Source organism: Rhamphochromis sp. 'chilingali' (assembly GCF_963969265.1).
Source record: "Rhamphochromis sp. 'chilingali' genome assembly, chromosome: 12".
NCBI classification, from domain to species: domain Eukaryota; kingdom Metazoa; phylum Chordata; class Actinopteri; order Cichliformes; family Cichlidae; genus Rhamphochromis; species Rhamphochromis sp. 'chilingali'.
In genome coordinates this window covers 26,195,952-26,214,981 of record NC_137939.1, presented here as the reverse complement: position 1 = coordinate 26,214,981, position 19,030 = coordinate 26,195,952, and the positions used below count along the sequence as shown (strand labels likewise).

Here is a 19,030-nt window from a genome sequence, read left to right as displayed (position 1 = left end):
CCAGGCAGACAGCCTGTATCTGTCCAACCAATCAGAGAGCTCCTTACTTTCCTCGATGTGGCTAATTTGAATAGCCGCAAGGAAATTGTTAATCGAAGAGCTAATCCAGCAGCTAATCCCTGAGCGAACAGGAAAGGGAAATGGATTTTTGAAATGCAGTTTATTAAATTGGAATTCAAAAATGAATTTACAAATGCAGAATTTATTCTACAATTCATTATTTAAGCACAGACTTCTTTATTTCGATGCGCATGGCTCTTGTGGTCCTCCATATTTCACATGTACCAAAATACTTCAATACTTCAACTCCCTGATGAATGAAAAACAGATTCACCACCTTTTAAAGTCATCAAAGTGTTTAGTTTTTTTCTCAAAACCTTACTGCCTTTGGAAAAAGTCTTAAAAATGTAGGCTGAATGGGAAGTGAACATTTTTCAGGCATAAAAATGAAATGTGAAGGATTTTTAACTAAATGAAATTTGAGAAAAGCAAAATAAAACCACCATAAAAGACAAAGAAAATAGATACAGTCTGTGAACATAGAACCAACTAAGGTATAGTCCAGTAAAGTCACAGTACAAACATTCAGCACCCACTTTATTAGGTATTAGGCACAGTAATCCAGATATCTAATCAGCCTTTCACATCAGCAGCAACTCAGTGCATTTCAGCATGTAGACATGGTCAGGACAGGCTGCTGAAGTTCAACCCAAGCATCAGAATAAGGATGAAAGATGATCGAATGTGGCATGGTTGTTGATGTCAGATGGGCTGGTGTGGGTATTTCAGACATTGTTGATGTACTGGGATTTTCCTCCACAACCATCTCCAGGGTTTACATGGAATTATCTAAAATGAGAAAACATTCAGTGACCAGCAATTCTTAGGGTGAAAATACCTTGTTGATGTCAGAAGAGAATGGGCAGATTACTTTGAGCTGATAGAAAGGGAGAAGTAACTTACATAACCACTCATTACAAACAAGTTATGCAGAAGAGCATCTCAGAAAGCGCAACAGCAACAGAAGACTGTGCTAGGTGCAACACCTGTCAGCTAAGAACGGGAAACTGAGGCTACATTTTGCACTGATTCCCCAAAATTAGACAATAAAAGATTGAAAAACACTGAACTCCAGTGGCCTCCACAGTCATCAGATCTTAGTCCAGTAAAACAGCTTAGAGGAAGGAGAAATTTGGATGAGCAGCTGACAAATCTTCTGCAGCTGTGCAATGCTATCATCTAAACATGGAGCAAAATTTCTAAGCACATTGATGAATCTATGTCACAAAGACTTGAAGTATTTCTGAAGGCAAATGACGCTCCACCTTGAGGCTTGCAAGGTGTAACTAATAAAGTAGCAAGTGAGTATATGTATAGTATATGCTTGTGTGTAATTAACAGCGCCATGACATCAACCTGTGACACAAGAGTATGTATTTCTATTTTTTTCCAATTAACCTTTTCTGAGAACATATGTTTATATTAGCTTTCAGCTGAAGATGAGGTTCCTGTAGGTCTGTCACTGTCAGTGAAAAAAGTAAAATGTTTGAAGTAAGTAATTTGAAGTAATTTGAAAATACTCTCCAACAATGCTGCAGAGTGTTAAGGAAAGTGAGAGACACAATAGCAGTGTACAGTGTAGACAGAGACCAAATAGAAAGGCTAATGTGAGTGGGGAAATGTGTTAATTAAGAGTTAGTGAAAATGAAGTTCCTGATGTGAGAACTGCACCAAAGCGATGGAGAAAAACTGTAATTAGTAAAAATCTGTACACAGTACCTTAAAAATCATTGTATTTAACCCATGGACACATTACTGGCATCATTGACATTCAGCCACAAGGATGACATTCTTGATTTGCTTCATATACAGTATTTAACGTAAACATAAGACAAACAAGAATAAAGCTCTTCTGTAAGACTTCAAAGACCTTTGCAGTGGTGTGGAATGAGGTCATGATCCCCACGTGGTCAGCAGAGTCAATTCAAACAGCAGAGTTCAAGAAGGTCATTAAAGAGACAGCAACATGGTTACACTGTGCACATTTGCATGGGTGTGGCTACTGTGAAGGAGGTTGTGGCATCTGAATTGTGTTCCATCCCTTCCTCCTTCTGCACATGAGCAAATGTATACGTGCATACATGTATTGCATGTGGAGCAGGCGAAAAGAGGTAGTGATCAGGGAGTGGTAAAGGGAATATATCTCTCAAATGTGTCTGTCATCTTTTGGTCCACATCCGGAATAAATCTAGAAAGGGGACGCAACACTTTCAAAGGAGGCCTCTCCTCAATATGCACACAGAATTGCCAAATACTCTCCCAAGTCTTTGATTAGGAAAGCAGCTCAGGGCCACAACTTAACGCTATAAAGTGGATTCCTCTCTATCATCTGCACTCATCTCAGTGGAGTAAATAGCTTCCTATGGGAATTCATTAGATTGCTTTCACTTTCACCAGAAAAAAAAGCATCCCCCCTTTCAGATCACATTAAGTGTAGAGAGAAGACGACTCTTCTGTTTTACTGATATCCAACCTCTTTGAATCTTTTCTGTTTCTGAGCCATTTAGATGCACCCAAGGTTTATCCGGTCTTCCCTTGGCTGCCCTTCTCTATCCATTTTACTGTTGTATTTGGCACTATTATTCTTCACTGCCAACTCAGGGACAGCCGCTCACCATGACACCAGCTTTGGTGAGGCTGATGCCACACTCCACTATCAATAGCTTCTCTGTGCTTCTTGAGGAAGGGCTCTCTTTCTCCCTCTCTCTTTGAAGGGAGCTCTAACACAAGTCCAAGACACTCCTTTTTCATCAGCAGCTGCAATCTGGTTGTTAGCAGTACAAGCATACTGCTTGCTGCTGTTGTTTATGTTGTTGGAAAGCTCTGTCTGCTTTTCAAAAAGTGCATTTTTAAATGGCATGCGTGGATGTGTTTGCGTTTAGATTTTGCTAGTTTTGCACTGTCCGAAGCAAAAGAACCCAAAGAAAACAAATGGCATGGAGTTAGGGTTGATAATGCTGGTACAGCATTATCAGAGAAATATTAATGGTTTCATATATCAGTTATACTGAATATTGTATTATAAAATAAATGGAGGCAAACACTCTCTTAGTCACCATCACTCTAACCTTTCACTGATACTGCTTATCTCACTAAAAATGCTTTAACAAAACTCTCAGCTTGTGCTCCTGCTGCCGACTGAAGAATGAATTATAAAAAGTAATGAATGACTACAAACAATAACACTTTTCATGCCCCTTTGCTGTTGTTCTCTTCTTTATCTGCACTGAGATACCTCTACTCCCTCCCCCGCAAGAGTTACTCATACTTTAGCTGCTGTGTTGCTGTCACCTGAGACCCTGTGGTTCTTAGCAAGTTTGTCTCTCTCTTGATCTCTGTTGGACCCGTTCTATTCATTATTCAGCACACAGACCACCCTCTGAATTAAAGATGCAAGGGTTCAACCGCTCAATTTTTTTTACATGACAAAATGTCCTTACAGGCATAGAGAACACACTTCTAAATTAAGCTCTGACTCTGTGAGTGTGAGGGAGTGAATGCAAATGTGTGTGTGTGCATGTGTGTGTATGTGTGTATTAACATTATGTATACAGTAAATCCGTGCATGTGTGTGTTGGCGTGTCTGGCAGGCTCACTCCCAATCAGCATGTATTTTGGTGAAGCCCTGATGGACCAGCTAGTCCTTTGTTCCTTGTTGTTCACCCTTTGATGATCCAGTGCAGTGCCTGAGCTTTAGGGAGGGCCCCCATCTTCTTCCGCAGACTGATGGAGTCTTTCAGGGACATATCTCTCGACTGTTCTACACACACACAAAAAGCACTGGTGCAGAGCAATCTGCATGTATCTGAATGCCAGCAGAATCAATTAGTCGGATATGCTGTGAGATTATATTGACAAAGACACGTTCACAACTTTCTCCCATATTCTCCGCTTTGAAGTGAAGCTCGGTTGTTTGACGGGCAAATAGCAGCTGACGTGGATGTCTACAGGGGGATGGCTGTTTTTAGGTTTTGCTGCCAGAGGATCTCTCCACATTTCTGCTTCTTGGTTTGTGGTTTGAGACCTTCTGCTCACATAGATGGTAGCAAAAACACGTACTTAAAATTTCTTCTGTTCTTTCCACTCAATGCAGAGGACCAGTTTTTGCACACACACAGACACACAAATAAACTAAATGAAACACTTCATTCATCAGCGTACTATTGTGAAGGCAAATAAAGATCCATAATGTCTTCTCTGATTTGAGTGGCTCTAATGTAGTGATTTGCACATTTGCCTAACAAGCAAAAGATCTGGTTTGGTTCTAGACACAGATCCCTTGGGAGGAGTGTGGACAGTGATAGATTTACTGATGGTTAGAAGAAGTGTGCTAATAATGGCAGGGAAAGAACGAACGGATGAAAAATAACATATCTATTGTAAAGTCTTTCAGCACTTCTTCACTCTATATTTGAACTACATTTAAACGTTTAACAAAATTGGTATGAGGAAACATGTTTAATATAACAGGTAATATCAATATTGGAGCAGTCCCAAAACAATCAGATTAAATTTAGGCAAAGAAAGTTACAGTGACAATGTGGCTGCATAATTTTCTTTAGATAACATTTGTGTTGGTAGCTATAGTAAAAAGTGAGCAAAACTCACTGACTATACTGCCCCGCTGATGCTGTTTTCATTTTGACCGTTCTTCTTCCTCCTGTCGGACCCTTAGTGAAACCACAATGCTGCAGTATATGATAACCAGGCTTTCTGTAATGGGTCATTTTATCCGATTGCTGTCCCAGTGTGCAGAACTTGGAAACTTTAGGTTGAGGAAACTAGAAGGTTTCAAGCAAACATCAGAGAAAACTTCTATATTATTATTATTATTATTATTATTATTATTATTATTATTATTATGACAATAACAATATAGTTGGAAGACGAAAGTTTTTCTGGACATTTTTAAGAAAAAGGGGGTGGGGGGTTCTGTGTTATGTGAATCTCTATCGTCGCTCGTGATTTAACAAAAAAGAGGCGTGGATGTGTTTGTGCGTGGGGTGAGAGAGAAAGAGAGAGAGGGAGTGAGAGAGAGAGCGGCGTCTGTGTCCTATAACAGCTGGTGTCGGGGCGTAATGACCTTTTGTCTCCAGCCGGTCAGGTACGGAGGGAGGGGGGGCGGAGATACTGAAGGAGCAGTTTCATAGCGGACTGGTCCCGGCATCCCGGAGACCAAATGGCCGTGAACCGACAGAGAGGAAGAGTGTGATCTAGGTTTTTCTTTTCTCCCAGTACTAACAGCAGTAAGAGCTGTCTCCATGCTCACATAGGTTAGAAGGGGCAGGAAGCGCTCTTCATCTCTCACGCTCAGTAGCCTACATTTTATCCGTCTGGCAGAAGAATGAGAGAGTCCTGTTGACACCACGGAGAGATACACGCTGAGACCGACTATGGCTGTGGACGGTAAGAGCGCCTACTATTCCCTTTACTAGAGCATCTTACCCATATCCACAGTGGGTATTCATACGGGGCATGAGCTGGTCTCTAACTGTGACTTTATAAGCTACTTTGGGGTTTTCTTTGACACCATATCACATTTGCACCACATCTATTGTTTTTTATAGAACATTTATGATGCTATTTTTGGTAAAGGGAAATAAAAATGCCTTTAAGTAGCAGGAAATGTTTCTATGGAGATTATTTTATATATGTTTTCTTTATTGTGGAATAGCCTCTAGATTTCAACTATCCTCAGGAAAAATAAATGAATAAGTAAATCTGCAAAGTTGTTTCTGACAGGATTTCAGGTAAGAACTTTTCAAAATAAATGTGGATTTAGTCTTCTCTGTCATGTTAAATTTACCTTTGAGAAAAAAGACTTTTAAACTTGCATGTAGTCAAAAATACCCAGCTGTAACGTCCAGTTAAGTAGCCAAAGTCTTTGTTTTACAGGAAAGAAGACTGTATTGGAGGTTCAGTGTTACCCATGGTTTCTTTGTACTTGATTGTATTTGTCCAGCGTCTGGCTCACCTGAATACATTACCAGCTGAAGAATAACAATGATGCTGTATTCTTTGTTATTCATGCTTTTGTTTTGCTGTTACACAAGTATGAAATATGACTTCATCAGTCATGTAAGCACAATAACCCACCCCCATCCTTTCAAAGCACCACCAACCCCACCCCTCACAAAACAGAATTTGTTGCTTTTAGATCTGGATTGAAAGGATGGCATACACTACAAAGAATGGCAATCCATAGCTCTCTCTTTTCTTTTAAATCTGCTGATTGATCTGATGACTGTTCTTCATTCATTAATTACTGTTTGTTTTATGAAAAGCTAGAAAAGAAACTGATAGTAAACTACAAAAGCCGTTTAGCAGCTTTGTTTTGCTTGGAAACATGACTGAAATTTAGATTTTGCGTATCAAAGTGATGTCTTTAAAAACCAAAATTCCCCTGAAAACATGTTGAAATAAATCCTACCCATTTTTTCCTTTTGTTTTTGTTATGAGGTCACATTTTACGCAGCCTCAGCTCAAAACAAATTTCTCTTTGCAGAGCTCTGATTGTCTTCCCCCCCCCCCCCCCCCCCCCACCCAGCCCACTTACCCTAGCTTCAGGGGACCAAACGAATTAGACATTAATATACTGTGCAAAAAAAGCTCTTCGGTGTTTTTTTGAATTGTTTGTACCCTTGTTTTTTGTCCTGCCACTTTCTCTTTCCCGCGCTTGGGTGGTTGGTGTTAGCTCCCGGCTAACTAACTTAAGTGAAGCCTAATCAGAGCCTCTCTTTGCTCAAGGGCAATAATGTGTGTGAGAGCGTTGGTGTAGTGCCAAGTGGGGTTTCCATCTGTCCTCTGTCTACTGAAGCAGGTTAGCTCTTCATTAGCATGATTGCAAGGTGGAGGCTCAGTCAGATATGCATACGTGCATACTGACACATTGGACAATCCATAATTAATCCATAGTTTACTTAAGCATCATTAATTTACTCAGAGCCTTGGGCGCTGATGCCACCCTGACACTGCTGTGCCACTTAAACTTTAATGAATATGGGTCCAAAAAGACAGTATCACTGCTTGAAGACATGCATGGGGATGACTATACAGCTAGGAAACGATATCAGACTTACTAACATCTGCAATAAGTTATAGGGCACGGATACTTATTTAAGAAGATTTTGTCTCTTATTTAAAACTTTTAGAAAGAAAGTTTAAGAGTCTATTTGAGGAATTTAGATAATTGTTAACCGAGTTTACATCCAATTTGTGAACTGTGATTACTTTCAGTTGGGTACGTACAGAACCAAAGCGACACTGACTGATAATGCATTGCATTGATTTTCATATGCCAGGAGACTTTAGTGTTATTGTGAGGTAGGCTCTCGGCAACCGGCCTGTGACACTATCATTTACAAGAGCTGATCTGCATTTTAAATGGTATAATAGACATTTTGCCTCATCTTCATGTAAATTGCTGAGGGAATTACATTTTTCTCCTTGCTGCCTGCTGCACAGCAAGTCAAGCTATATAATTATATTCCCCTCTACGTTAGGCAATTCCGATTGGATGAAATTCATCAGATGTTTGCTTAAATCATCCAGGACATCTGGCTCTGTTGTCATATCTGAGATAAGCAGCCATACAAATGATCCAAGTGGGCCACTGTGCCGTCCAGTGCTCATTGTTTAGGATGAGCAGGATTTTTTTTTCTCCAGAGGAGAGGACAGCAGGCTTCATCCCATGTTCACATTAGCGATAGACATGGGGGCAACCCAGTGTGTGTCCTCCAAAAGGCAAGCCTGGCCAAGCCCAGCAGCAGCATATCCAAAGATTTTGGGCCAGGATAGAGCATTCCAGCATGGTTTCCATCCATCCATAATACAGCGAGACATAAGCACACACACTCAGACATACAAAAAAAAAAAAGCCAAAAGCCATGCCCACACCACCAACCTGACAGGCCCACACAGAGACAAGCGCACAGCTGGATCTGAATCTATAAACAACACATTTATTTGTGTCTCTCTCTGGGCATGTTGGTAGAAAGCCTGCCAAAGAATGGTAAATGGCCTGTATTTATATAGCGCTTTACTAGTCCCTAAGTACCCCAAAGCGCTTTACATATCCAGTCATCCACCCATTCACACACACATTCACACACTGGTGATGGCAAGCTACTTTGTAGCCACAGCCACCCTGGGGCGCACTGACAGAGGCGAGGCTGCCGGACACTGGCGCCACCGGGCCCTCTGACCACCACCAGTAGGCAACGGGTGAAGTGTCTTGCCCAAGGACACAACGACCGAGACTGTCCAAGCCGGGGCTCGAACCGGCAACCTTCCGATTACAAGGCGAACGCCCAACTCTTGAGCCACCAGCTGTTATAGGACAAAGAAGGGTCGATAGTGGCTGTTTGCCATGGTTCATGATGGACACCTACTGTAGGATGGGGGCTTAAACATGAGGAATGTTTGTACTGTAATTTTCTTCTAAAAGACAGACATGCTGCAGCATTATTTTCTTTTAATTACTCTGAAAATGTAGTTCTACCATAAAATAATTCATAAAAATGAACAACTATGGCCTAGTTACACGCTCCTTGAATAATCTATTGTGTTGTCCTTCCTCCAAATGATGGTTAACCCTTTCTTCAAAAGCCCCAAAGCACAAATAAGTAGCGTTTCTTCAGATCAGGTCACACCATTGTGTGCTCATTTGGTTTTAAATGAACTGCCCCTTTCCACTGAGAAGCCAAATATGCACACATGCTTTGGTCAATGCATCCATTTGTGTTTGTATGTGTGAACATGTTGATGAAGCATAAGGGAAGCTAACACCCCTCTGAGTGAGGCGCTGTGGCAGGAGGAGTGTTAGCTGTAAACAGACAAACTTTGTTGTTTTCCTGGTGTGTGCTATATCGCCTGCTAGAGAGTGCATCCATTTGGTGCTGGAGCCAAATGTGTTTGGGGCCTCTGTAGTTGGGTAATATGGTAATGGTGTGCTAACCCTCTCAGCTACAGTGGCATGGAGGGGTTATACAGCAATTTCATGTGTTTATGCTTGTCAGGGAGCGTGCAAGCTGTTAACCTCTTTGCCGTGTCCATCATCATCCCGTGCTTCCTCACAGCAGGAGGGTGTGCCACTCAATATAATGCATGGAGAATCCTCTTTAACACACGCATGCACACACACTCATGCACTCCAGTCATCCATCATCAGCTCTCTGATCCACTGCTGCCCTGCAGCTGCACCTGGTATGAGCATGTGCATTTTAGACTCGCAGAGAGAGGAATAAAGGCTAAATTGACAGAGGGATAGAGGAAACAGGGGGGATGTGTTTGTGCAATCTTGTACAGTAACTGGAATTCCAAGACCACATTAACAAGAGCCCTGAGAAGTTTCCATAAGGTGTTTTATCAGCTGAAGGATATATTATTGTTATTAGTTTCTTCATAGCTTTGGCTACCATTTTTTTCAAGTGATGATATTCTTGTAGCTCACTCAAGAGAATACTGAAATGATTATGTCTGTACATAGTAATGTATGTTTATAATAGAAAGGTTGGGCCATAATTTTGTAGTTTGTCCTTTTCCCACCTTTTTCATATATTGTAGCTAAATCGACTGGATAATATGAAGGAAATGATTATCTCATGAAACATTTGAAATGTTATTTTAAAAGAAAAGTATGATATATGATATGACATCATCATGCTATATGAGAAAAATGAGAAAGTGACCTTTTCATGAGAAAATATTGATATGAGAGTACCAATGAAGCATTTATTATTAGAAAAATATGAGATGTGTATTCAGTCTTAATTTTATTTATTTTTGTCTATAAAGGAAACCTGTAATATCTTTGCATTACTTAAATTTTAACTTTGTTTTTTAAACCAATTCAGCTGCTGATAATTTGATTAGAGATTGTAGTATGTTATTCGAGAAGCCTCAAGTGTCATCCACTATTACGCTCTCCAAAATAATGAGATATTTTTGTACAAAATAATTTTAATTCCTCAATAAGCTTCTTACCTCCTTTTTATATGTTCTTGTTCATAATGATATTTCTGCCTTTCTGGGTCTCATCACTGGTGAGAATAACTTTTGGGCAAAACCACAGACTTTGGTTTTGACTTACTCAGGTAGACTGTGGTGTTTAAATGATGCTCAGTTGGTACTAAGGGGCCCAAAGATTGCCAAGAAAATATTAAATATCCCCCACTCATTACACCAATGATACAAGGCAGGATGGAATCATCTTTTCATGGTGTATGCACAAAATTTTGACCCTGCCATCCAAATATTGTAGCAGTAATCAAGACTCATCAGACCAGGAAACGTTTTTTATTTCAATTTTCTGTTCTCCAATTGTAGTGAGCCTGTGTGAACTGTACTTTCCTGTTCTTAGCTGACAAACAAGGCATCCAGTATGGTCTTCTGCTGGAATCTGCTGCAGTCTGTTCATTCTCCTTTCTGACACTGATTTGGCCTTTTCACTCAAAGAACTGCTGCTCACTAAATATATTTTCCCTTTTATGGACTTTTCTTTGTAAGCTTTAAAGATGTCTACACAGGAAAATCACAGTATATCAGCAGTTTCTGAAGCACTTACTAAAAACCTTGATACTGAAAACATGTTTCTTTCCCATTCATTTGAAACTATGCCTAAATGCATTGAGTTGCAGCCACATGATTGTTGATGAGATATTTGTGTTAAAGAGCAGTTGAAGAAGTATACCCAATAAAGTATTAGGCGAGCTCTTGTACTTGTTACGTTAGTAAAGTTTTAGGTAAGTGAACTTCTCTTGGCTTACTGTTTTATAAAAAAAATGTTCAAAGCCCTAAGCCGAGCCAGGGATATATATATGTATTATCATTCAGATGATTTCCCAACATGGCTGCAGGTTGGTAAGACTTCCTTCAAGATGAACTCTGGTAAAACTAGAGAAACATGACTTAAGTTGCACAACTCACTTGGTAATTCGGGGTGAAGCCAGTCGTATTAGTAACACAATATGAAGTTTAGATCAAACTCAGGTATCCATTAGAGCAGGGGTGTCAAACTCAAATACACAGTGGGCCAAAATTCAAAACTGGAACAAAGTCGTGGGCTAACGTTAATATTTATTGAAATATATTTATTCCTCCAGATATAAGAATGAATCTTTTCTTATGGACTCAAACAGGTTTTGCTGAAAAACTGAATATGGAACAAGCAAAGCTTAATACTAAACAATATATATATATTAGCTGTATAACACCAGTAGACAAGCTCTGATAGTAATTTGGTATGGCTTCGCGGGCCAAATGTAATTAGGCTGCGGGCCAAATTTGGCCCGCGGGCCAGAGTTTGACACCTATGCATTAGAGTGTTGCTGTTGGTGGAAAACATTTTCTGAGATAATGATGTAACGGGTTTTTTTGTGGCTCCGTGAGACCAACCGCCAACTGCTTTAACCTCTGACCCGATGTGTAGGACTTAGATGGACTCAGTACGGTTCAGCGGATAAACATTTCTGCTTTAATCCTGCAGGCCTTTCGCAGATTGATGAATGAGTAAAAGAGGAGAAGCCTGTTTCGGGGTAAATAAGTCGCGGATTAACAAGAGCACAGTGCGGTGGATTTCTGAAAGATTCTGTTCTGAGGCGTCACACCTCAACTGTTTTCATTGAGTCTGCCCTGTGCCCTCATTGATACCAATGCCATGCCTGTAATACTCTGCCAGATGACAAGGCCTCACCTTTCCCAAATTCTTGTCCTGGCTCCAACTTTTCTCCCGCCTCTCCCCCCTCACTGCTTCCTTTCTCTATCCTCTTGCTGAATTAAAGTGCGCACAGGCCCATATCCAATTTCTGTATTTTAATTAGCCTTCTGCACACAGAGAAGGATCAAGGGAGAGGAACTGAAAGGGTGTAGGGACAGAAGAAAAAGAGAGATGTAATTTTTCTGAAGGATTGCACTAATTAGCTTTAATTTCATACAGTGGTTGTATCCCCCATGCATCACTCTGTTGTTACTTACAGACTTAACTCACTGTATTTTCCCTCACTCGCATACTTGATCAATTTAATTACTGAATTTTGGCTGTTGTGATAAAGCATCTGTGTAGTTTTATTTTTGACCATTATTGCGGTAGTTCAGTTGTAATGACTCGCATTATTGTTTATTTCTGCTCTCCATCATTACCATCGGTCCCGAGAAAATGAGATGGCAGCAAACGGGAGGCCATGTTCCACTAATATCTTTGTGTCCTCAGCCTCATCCTTGGCCAGATGTCTTTCAGTCTGCAGTTTCAAGGAGAGCAGTCAACCCCTTTCCCTCAGTCGCTAACTCTCCCATTAGAGTCTGCTAAACAAACAGCCTAATTAAGTGTGGCCTTGTGTGATAGGGTATGCTTGGAGCTTTTTACTCTTTTTTTAATAGGTTGGCCTGCTCCTCCTACCAAATGCTGGGGGTCAGTGAAGCTTGTGGAGCAGATTGCCCATTACACCAAATGGCTAATGGCTCCAGCTACACCCTAACAATGCATACCTCCTTGCATAGTCAGGAGCACAAGTCACATCCATTCATCCACTCGAAAAACAATTACATTACTCCTAATAATAACCTAGGAGCGTGTGGCAGGGTCCGTCTGCATGTGAGATGTGTCTTCTACATCGGTTTACGTGTATATATTAAGCCACTGAAGTGTGCTTGCGTGACTTTGAAATTGAACAAGTTTAAATCTCGTTCCTCCCGCACCTCTTCCAAAAATAGAAATCAATTTTGTGTTCCGTCTTCCCCTCTTATCAGTCACTTAGCTGTTCCCTCGCTTTCTCTGCTCCAGCCTATAAATCACGCTTTTTAATCGCTCTACCTCCATACGGCCCACCTTATGTTGCGCTCCTTTTTCCTTCTGTCCATATTCCACTCTTTCCCTTCCTGCTCTGTTCCCTGATGTGTATGATTACAAAGTTCCTTTGAATATACAGCAACTGGCAGGGTCTATAGCCTCCTCTGGCTGTCACGGTGCTGTTCGAATAGGCCCTCAATTTACCATGTCAATAGGCAGCCAAGTGTCAGCCGAGGTGGAGAGGAAGAGTTGTTTAAATGCAGCTCAACGCACAGTGACTCTCTTTAAGCCAAGCAGTATGCTCTCTAGTTAGCTGCATTTACCCCCACACATTTATACAGTGTTTTATTTCCTAATTTTATATGTTCTCAATATATCTTTCTCAAATGCACTTAATTTCCACTTCCTTTTCATCATCTTTAAAGAGATTTTTGGAAACATTCCTGTCTGGCTCTTCTCTCTTCCCTATGGTACCTCTCTGAAGTTACATTAAAAAGAAGCCCCTCCCCAGCCATGTCAGTTCGACAATTCTTTGCATGTTCATTGAACATGTGACATTTTCACTTCACAAACTTTTTTTTTTTGTATTTCCTTTTTTCACTCCCATGCTTACCAAACCCAAGGGAAGCTCTGGCTGATGAAAAAGCCATATGGCGCTATCGAAAAGTGCCTCAGACCATGGAAAATACACATTACAGTGATTTATAACATGCTCGAAATGCACTGATAAATGTGAGTAGTTTAATATGACATTCAGGTTCCCGTTTGTGTGTACATGTGATCCGATTTTCTGCAATTAAGTCACAAATAAGAACTGACTTTAACGTCCAAGCCCAGGAGATGTCTGGAGGCTGAAAAGAAGAAATTCTGTAATTTTAGCTTGAATGTAACCCACTTTTCCTCATGTGGCCCTTCTTGACTTCTTAAGTGATTCATTCTCAAAAAGAGATTGGGGCTATTATGTCAAAGGCAATCTCTCATACGGCACATAAAGATCATGTGTTGAAAAAAAATGTTTCTATCTGCGCTTGATTTTGAAACAAAATCTTCTTAGATTCTTACCTGTCTTATATTATTTCCACTTCTAGCCCTGGTTCTCTATTAATTTGTGGTCGTTTTGATCCTTTACTTTGATCGCTGACATCACATGGTGGAAACACTGGGCTTTAGCGTGGCACTCTTTGTGTACAATACTACGCTTTTAAGTGATTGCACCCTTTTGACCTGATTTAGTTGAATCCACTGAGACATGCGGCTGTTGCAACTTATCCTTAGATTAGGATGGATGTGTCTCGTAAGAGTTATAGATAGAGGCTGCTGAAAGTGATTGCCTAAGTGCTGTATTGGTCATAATGGCTGTTAGAGCAAAAGACAAAAATCCTGTAGCTATATATAAATTTTTTTTAAGCACATAGAACAATCTAAGACTTTTGCAGTTCTTTACAGTTGCTTAAGGGAATAAACAGCAATCAGTTTGTCAGAGTCCAATTATATCTCCCTCAAAACATTTCCTCTCATTCCACTTCATGTGCTTTTGTCCTCCGGTTGTAGTCTTATGCTTTTATAGAATTTTGCTCCAGAAATAGCTGTTATATCAAACTAGGAATGACAGACGTTAAAATGGAACCAGGACCAAACTATTGTCGTGGGAGGCAGCCGAGGTTACGGTGCTGTCAGTCAGAGTTAGTGGGGGCGGGCTCTAAGCTGTCATCCCAGTGTGTCGGTCTCGCCCTACATATCAGGTCACTGGTGCTCTGCAGGCTTTGGATCTCGGTAGAAGCAGACACACACAGAGATGCACATACACTACTTTTAGGGATATAGCTATGTGGGGTATTGTATATACAGTATTTTTTTCTTCCTTCCACTTGTGTGTGCACAGCACGTTTGCACTGATGGGCCGAGTCACCGAGTCTGGAACAATGCTGGAAATAAAAACTGACACAAGTCAGGAATAATTCTTGTAAGAAAGTCCCTGCCTTCAGTGGATTTTCGAAATGGATGACGAGATGAAACAGATCTGACCAACAGATTTGACCAAAAAAAAAAAAAACTGATTTAAATTTCTCTGCAATGACTGAGAGAAGAGAAAAGCACAGCCAGTAAATGTAGGGATATCATGTGAGATGGGTTTGAGGTGCACTAATTTGACAGAAAGTGATGTAATTAAGGTCTGTATAATAAAACTCTTCTCTCCCAGCCTGTCTCATCTAAAGTGAAAATGGTAGACAATCAGCCAGTGCATTAACATCAATAGATGTGATGGCACAGAGATAGGGCTGTGTGTGTATGTCTGGGAGATATAACGCAAAAGAAGCAAAATGGGTCACTCACGCTTGTGCCATTAATGCCCTATTGTTAGTGTGATGTATCTGTGGAACAACTAGTGTTTATTTGTGTGTGTGTGTGTGTGTGTGTGTGTGTGTGTGTGTGTGTGTGTGTGTGTGTGTGTGTGTGTGTGTGTGTGTGTGTGTGTGTGTGTGTGTGCGCATTCGTATAAGTGTCTGGCTGTGACATCTGAGTAGCTGGGTAATAATATGGAAATGGTTCAGTAAAGTACAAGAGAGCGTAGCGCTGGTTTGGCACTGCAGTTTTGGAACGCAATTACTGAAACTACTGAGACTGTAGTTTCAGTAATTGTAACACTTCTGACCAAGAAGCACTGGTGTTGGCGCTTAACAAGCATACACGCACACACGGGGGTGATTAATTGGCTGGTTTCTGAGAGGAGCCCAGAGCAGTTTCTGCTTCTCTATGAAACATCTGGCATCATTAGAAGCCAACATTAGGGAGTTATCAATAGAGAGCTGATAGTGTTTGAAAACCTGTTATTTATGGAGCTTTGTGGTGCATTAGCCACGGAAATGGGCACAAAGACAACTTACCAAGCTCGAAAAAGATATTTGTTTGAGTAAATGCTTTAAAAAAATAGCCTGAAGTGTCTAATTAGTGTAACAACATGTGTTAGTGCACCTCAATTTGACCTCTTACCGGAAGCTTTACTCTTAGTTCTAACCAATGCCCTTTCCCTCTCTCTGGAATTCAACATGTGTCCTTCTCACTTGGATTCACTTCATCTAGGCGGCTCTCCCATTTCTTTTTTTGTCTCTTGTTCCCACCTTTGATGCACTGATTTAATATTTGGGTTTGCTACCTGTCCAATTCAAGCCCAAAAATCTAGATAGGATATCTGTGACTATGAGGCAATCCACTGGCACGATCTATTCAATTCAGTTCTATGTTATTGTGCGTTTGCTTTGCCACTGAGCTGCAGCTAGCGGCAAAGCTAAGGTAGAATGGAGCTAATGACAGACAGAGAGCAGTTTGGAGGCACATCACGAAGCTACAACAATATATTTGAACTCAGCCACAGCCAAGATATCAGTATCAGACTGGACCAGGAAAAAGCTGGATCAGGCAATCCCTACTTTTGTAGACACCATCAAGTCTTAGTCTAGAAAACTTTTTTTTCTTTTTGTTTTTTTGTAATTTTTTTGTAATGCTATTCTTTTTTTCTTTTTTTTTTTCTTTTTAAAGTGCCTGCTCTTATAAACACTAGGCATAATTGCAACCATAGATGGATATACACTCTTAGAGAAAACAGCCATGGTTATAAAAGTGCAAAAATATCTGTGTTAGATTGCAGAGGCAAAGCAGGAGACAAACAGGAGAGACATTTTCTCTCGGTGCCGAGATGGATCAATGAACTCATCACACACTAGGACAGCTGACTGTCAGCACACAATATCCTCAACATATTTCCATTTGTTTTGCAATTTTCGAGTAGGGCCATGCTTTAGCACTATATTTTTGAATAGACGTGAGGGGTAATTTGACCTGCATATGCCTATCCACTCGATGTCATCCTCAGTCATGCTGGTTACCATGATTGTTGCAGATTCACTAAATTACTTTGAACTGAATAATTAAACTGAGCTTGCACTTCAGTAACTCACAGGCGATGTGGGTGTTTTCCATTATCACACTGTATAAATTAGTGTAACTTATAGCTGAAGTGGAATTCAGCTTAAGGGGCACAATGACTTTATTGGATCGAGCTTAAGTTTACATGACACTCATGTAACAAAAATTCTTCAGGACTATTTTTGTTTTAATCTTTTATATTTATAGCTTATAGAAACAAAAAAACAAGTTTCTCACAATATAAATTCTGAGTTTGAATAAATTATTGTTCAAATAGTATAAATACCTTGTGTCTCTTGGTTTAGCTCAGTATGTGTAATCACAGTCATGGGAAGACAGTTGATTTGATGGTGTTGGAATTAAATAATTTTCTAGATGATAATCATGACAGTCAAAAGGAGGGTAAGACACAGAAGATCATTGCTTCGAGAACTCAGGGAAGTTTCACAAGGAGCGGTCTGATGCTGGTGTCAGAACATCAAAGGCCACCATACACTGACATCTTTGGAATAGAGGCAACGGCTTAAGCATTTTTAATGTCAAACTACACCCAAATGAACGACAATATCTTACCTGCGCTAAGGAGTAAAAGAACTCGATTGTTGGTCGCTGGTCCTCTTTACAGATAAAAGTAAATTTTGTGTTACAATTGAAAATCAAAGTCATAGAGAGACACAGAAGTCAAGGGTTTTGATGTAGTGTGTGTACGTGCTGCAATGTGATGGTGTTGCTGCAGGACTACGGTGTTTTATCAAGTCCAGAGAAACATAGCTGTCTGCCTGGAGATTTTAGAGCACTTCATGGTTCCATGTGCTGGCAAGTTTCATGGTGATGCTGACTTCCTTTTCCAGCAGGTGTTAGCGCCTGCCCTCAGTGCCAAAACCAAATTGTTTGTTGATCGTGTGTGGTTGATTGGTTGGCCAACTCGTTTGAACTGAACACCAGTGAGAATTTACTGTATGGGGTATTGTGAAGAGGAAGAGGAGACCAGCACACCTGATCAAACAGATGAGCTTGTCAGAGCTAGATATTTCTAAACAGTCAGTTCTTTATTGACGGAAATATTCAAGTAAAATGAGTTGCTCTATTGGAGGTAAGATGGCGCCGGTGAGGTCGGCTGCCGTCACGACTGCTCCGACCACTTTTTCTTTGTCTTTGTTTTTTAAGTTAGTTTTCAGCGTTTCTAAATCGGCAAAATCACCACCATTGGGTACATTAGGTATGACAGTGACACTCTTGTTTCTATTGGTTTACAATGTACTCACAATTCGAAGTTTTTAACTCCGGATCCGAGCTGGCCGAGTGAGATCTTGAGGGAGAACAAAGGGAAGCGGCGGCGGCCTAGAGGGAAGCGAGCTGGCGTCAGGAACAGGCTGAGAGCTCGTGCACACCGCACACCTCTGCCTAGCATCCTGCTCGCCAACGTCCAGTCACTGGAGAACAAGCTTGACGACCTCAGGGCCAGGGTAAAGTTCCAGAGAGACATTCTGGACTGCAATCTCCTCTGCTTCACCGAGACATGGCTGAACCCAGCGGTGCCGGACCACGCCATCCAGCCGGCCGAGTTCTTCTCGGTTCACCGCATGGACAGGACACGGGACTCGGGGAAGTCAAGGGGAGGCGGCGTGTGTTTAATGGTGAACAACAACTGGTGCAACAGTGCGAACGTTGTTCCTCTCACACGCTCCTGCACACCAAATCTGGAACTACTGTCCATCATGTGTCGTCCTTTTTATCTACCTCGGGAATTTACATCGGTCATTATAAGTGCCGTTTATATTCCATCACAAGCGGACACGGTCACCGCCTTATGCGAGCTGCATGAGGCACTCACACAGCACCAGACACAACACCGGGACGCTGCGCTTATTGTGACGGGGGACTTTAATAGCGCCAACCTCAAACGCGCAGCGCCGAACTTTTGTCAACACATCTCCTGCCCCACCAGAGGTGAAAGGACACTGGACCACTGCTACACTACGGTCAAGGACGGCTACAAGGCACAATCCCGCCCTCCTTTTGGCAAATCTGATCACGCCGCCATCTTCCTCATCCCAAAATACAAACAAAGGCTGAAACAGGAAGTTCCGGTTCAGAGGAAGGTCGCGCGCTGGACGGATCAATCGGTGGCCGTGTTACAGGACGCACTCGATGACGCAGACTGGGGCATGTTCAGAAACAGCTCCGATGATGATGTCAACGTGTTTACGGAAGCGGTTGTGGGATTCATCGGGAAACTAGCGGATGATACCGTGGAGACAA

The 19,030-nt window shown here is 41.2% G+C and overlaps 1 protein-coding gene across 1 annotated transcript in view; it reads left to right on the top strand.

Moving 5' to 3' along the window:
- The first annotated feature begins 5,149 nt into the window (after window positions 1-5,149).
- LOC308406969 (sterile alpha motif domain-containing protein 10-like) overlaps window positions 5,150-19,030 on the top strand; it is a 68,756-nt gene continuing 54,875 nt past the window's right edge. The window contains exon 1 of the mRNA XM_080898313.1: window positions 5,150-5,466. Coding sequence (XP_080754439.1) covers window positions 5,454-5,466 — 13 coding nt within the window. The 5' untranslated portion in view covers window positions 5,150-5,453. The remainder of the gene's footprint in view (window positions 5,467-19,030) is intronic.